The following is a 2,925-nucleotide window of genomic DNA, read 5'->3' as shown; positions in this document are numbered from 1 at the left end:
GTCAGGCGGCTCCAGATACACAGGGCTGGGACACTGAGGACGGTGGGGCAGGAGTGGGATGTGCTGAGTACCTCCTGGGTCAGGCAGGCTCCAGATACACAGCACCACATAGAGATCTCGATACCTGACTGTGGGCTGGCTGAAGTCAACTGCTGTAGTTTTGGAAGGTGAGAGGTCACTGACTAAAGGCCCTTGGGTACCTGTAGGGAGGGGGAGGAACGACTTAAGACCCTGGGACCTTGCTGGGCAGTGGTGGCGCACACCATTCATCCCAGCGTCAGGAGGCTGAGGCAGGCACATCTCTGAGTTCAAGGCCAGCCTGGTCTACAGAGTGAGTTCCAGGACAGCCAGGGCTACACAGAGAAACCCTGTCTGGGAAAAACAAAACAAAACAAACAAATGAAAAAGACCCTAGGGCCTGAGGGGCAGAGAGCTTGGAGTGGCTGTATCTTGGCCCCAGGAAAAGTGATGACTCTGCCAGCCTAGCAGTTCTCCCATGCCAAGTGGCAGTTTCTCTTTACCATATCTGTGAACTCTAGAGGTCAAACAAACAAACAAACAAACAAAAAACCTTCAGTAATCCACAGGTGTGTGTAGAGAAAATTGGCTTGCCATCAGAGGCAAAAAGTGCTGGGATCTGAGTCAGACATGACCTTTCTCTCTGTTGTTCTGGGAACTGTATGTCTTGTGGTTTGCCTGCAGACAGCCATCAGTGAAGCCATGAAAATCTCAGTGCCTGATGCCTTGTTTGCTGTCCCTGCTGCTGCCACATAAATACACATCAGCTAATGAGCATGAGGAGTCCGAGGACCTCTGGGGTTCTTCTAATGTCACAGTGGGGAGCCCCAGACCCAGAAGGCTGACAGAGGGTTGAGGGGTGTGAAGTGGGCTGTGCACAGCCTGCTGAGGAGAAGGTCTTCCCGGAGGTGCTTGGCCAGGTTCCTAAGTATCCTTTGGTCAATCCAGGTTGATGCCTCTAGCCGATGTCTCAACAGTACAATGACTTTTGTCTTTCCATCCATTCCTTACCCAAGTAGTGTGGGCAAAGAAAGGGAAACCTGGTACCCCCCAAAAGGACTGTTGCCATCCAGGAAACAGAGCCCAGACACCAAAGTCCAAGCTTGTTGGATTTGCTCCTATGTCCCTGGCTGGCACCCAGCCTGGGGTATCCACAAGACACTGATTGTTTCACATTCTGGAGGCTGAAAGTTCAAGATGGAAATTTCAGGCCTGGCTCTTCCCTGTGCCCTGACCTTGGCTTGCAGCCGTGGTCACCCCCTGGGTGTCTCTGTCCTGATCCCCTCTTAGGATCCCAGTCTAGATTTAAGGGCCCACCCTAGTGAACCTTTTAATGTAGCATCCTTTTCAGAGATCTTATCTCCAAACAGCTGAGGGGACTTCAGCACAGATTTGAGGAGGAGGACACCATTCAGCCACCACCCCAGGGGTGGTAGGAAGGATGCAAGCGGCCTATTCCTCAAGCCCAGACCCTCCTGTCCCACAATTGATACCCAGGAAGCACAGCCCAGGTTTCTGCCCTGGGACCCCTCTCCCTAAGGAGCCCCCCACCCACCCTGTAATCATGTTCCCGGCAGGCAGACCGGCCATCCTGTCTCATACTCCCTTATAGATTGGGAGGGTAGCCATGTTGGCATTGACACAGCCTCCGCTCCTGTCTTTGCAGGGACCTCTCAGCCATGTTGAGCTCCACAGTGCGTGCTGGGCAGCCGTCAGCCCCCAGCCTCCTGCAGAATCCCCGCTCCTGGTTCCTGCTCTGCATCTTCCTGACTTGTCAGCTATTCATTAATTATATCCTCAAATAGGAGCCCCTGGGGTCTCCAGGGTAATGCCTGCAGAAGCCCCTCCTAGGCACCCAGCACTTTACACCAGCCCACGGAGGCAGTGAAGCCCATAGGCGTGGCCACTGGGACAGAAGGGTCCTCGTACAAGAGGATGACAGGTGGGACCTGGGGCTCTGAGGGTGCTGTGACCCCAGCTGTAGGACACTCCAGGGAGCATTGGCCTCCCCTCCAGGGCCCTCCACCTAGCACCGGCCTTAATGCTAAAGCCAAATGCAGTTTCTGCCCTGCAGTATGCCCCTGGGCATCTCAAGTTGACACTCCCAAGCCAGCCCCCACTTAGATCTGGGGGTCAGGAGGACCTATGCAGGCTCTGGACAGCCACTCACCACAGAGCAGGGGAAAGCAAGGGTTTCCAGGAGCAGCGGGAAGGAAGACCCCAGGACTTCTCAGGGTTCTTTGGGTGATGATGTTGACTTCTGGACAGTCTGCCCGCTCAAGCACTGAGAAGCTGTGGCTGCTCTGGTGAGGGAGGACATTGGGACTTTTATCCTGTTATTAAGCTGTTTGGACAGGAGCCTGTTCAGGGAGTTACTGCACATAGACCTGCCCTACAGCCAGAGGAACCTACCTGTGCCAGGGGAGTACCCTGGCCAACTGCAGTATGAGCTTATTAGCAGGAGAAGTGCCCAGGGGGTATCCCCCAAAGGCCAGGGAGCCTCAAGCTTGCCACATGCCCTGACCAACACAGTCTTCCCATTCTGTTGGCATTCTGAATACATAGAGTTGCAATATTCCAGGCAGCTGTGTGCAGTGACCAGCCTCTGCATCCGGCCCCCAGCCCTGTGTGAATGGCCCTGTGCGTGTGTGTGCATATGTGTGGGCACCTACACGTACTCACATTCGGAGCCTTAATACCTTGTTGGTGCCATCTCCACTGTAACTGATCCTTTCAAGTTTTGTATCCATTTGTCTCTTTCCTTCCCCAGCCCGGGGGTGTGTCTGCTCCATGCCTTGAAATAAATGGAAATACATGTATGTTCTCTTCTTGGGGGATCCTTGAGCACAAGGAAGAACTTCTGGTTAGGTGGAAAAACAGTATAATAGGGCTGTCTTGAGCTGGAGG

General features: G+C 53.9%; 1 protein-coding gene across 1 annotated transcript in view; it reads left to right on the top strand.

The window, feature by feature from the left end:
* Osbpl5 (oxysterol binding protein like 5) overlaps positions 1-2,174 on the top strand; it is a 54,187-nt gene extending 52,013 nt beyond the window's left edge. Inside the window, exon 22 of the mRNA XM_005351587.3 lies at positions 1,685-2,174. Coding sequence (XP_005351644.1) covers positions 1,685-1,823 — 139 coding nt within the window. The 3' untranslated portion in view covers positions 1,824-2,174. The remainder of the gene's footprint in view (positions 1-1,684) is intronic.
* Positions 2,175-2,925: the final 751 nt, after the last annotated feature.

The sequence above is a fragment of the Microtus ochrogaster genome, chromosome 8 (genome assembly GCF_000317375.1).
Source record: "Microtus ochrogaster isolate Prairie Vole_2 chromosome 8, MicOch1.0, whole genome shotgun sequence".
In the NCBI taxonomy this organism is placed as follows: domain Eukaryota; kingdom Metazoa; phylum Chordata; class Mammalia; order Rodentia; family Cricetidae; genus Microtus; species Microtus ochrogaster.
This window is presented reverse-complemented; position numbering and strand designations above follow the sequence as displayed.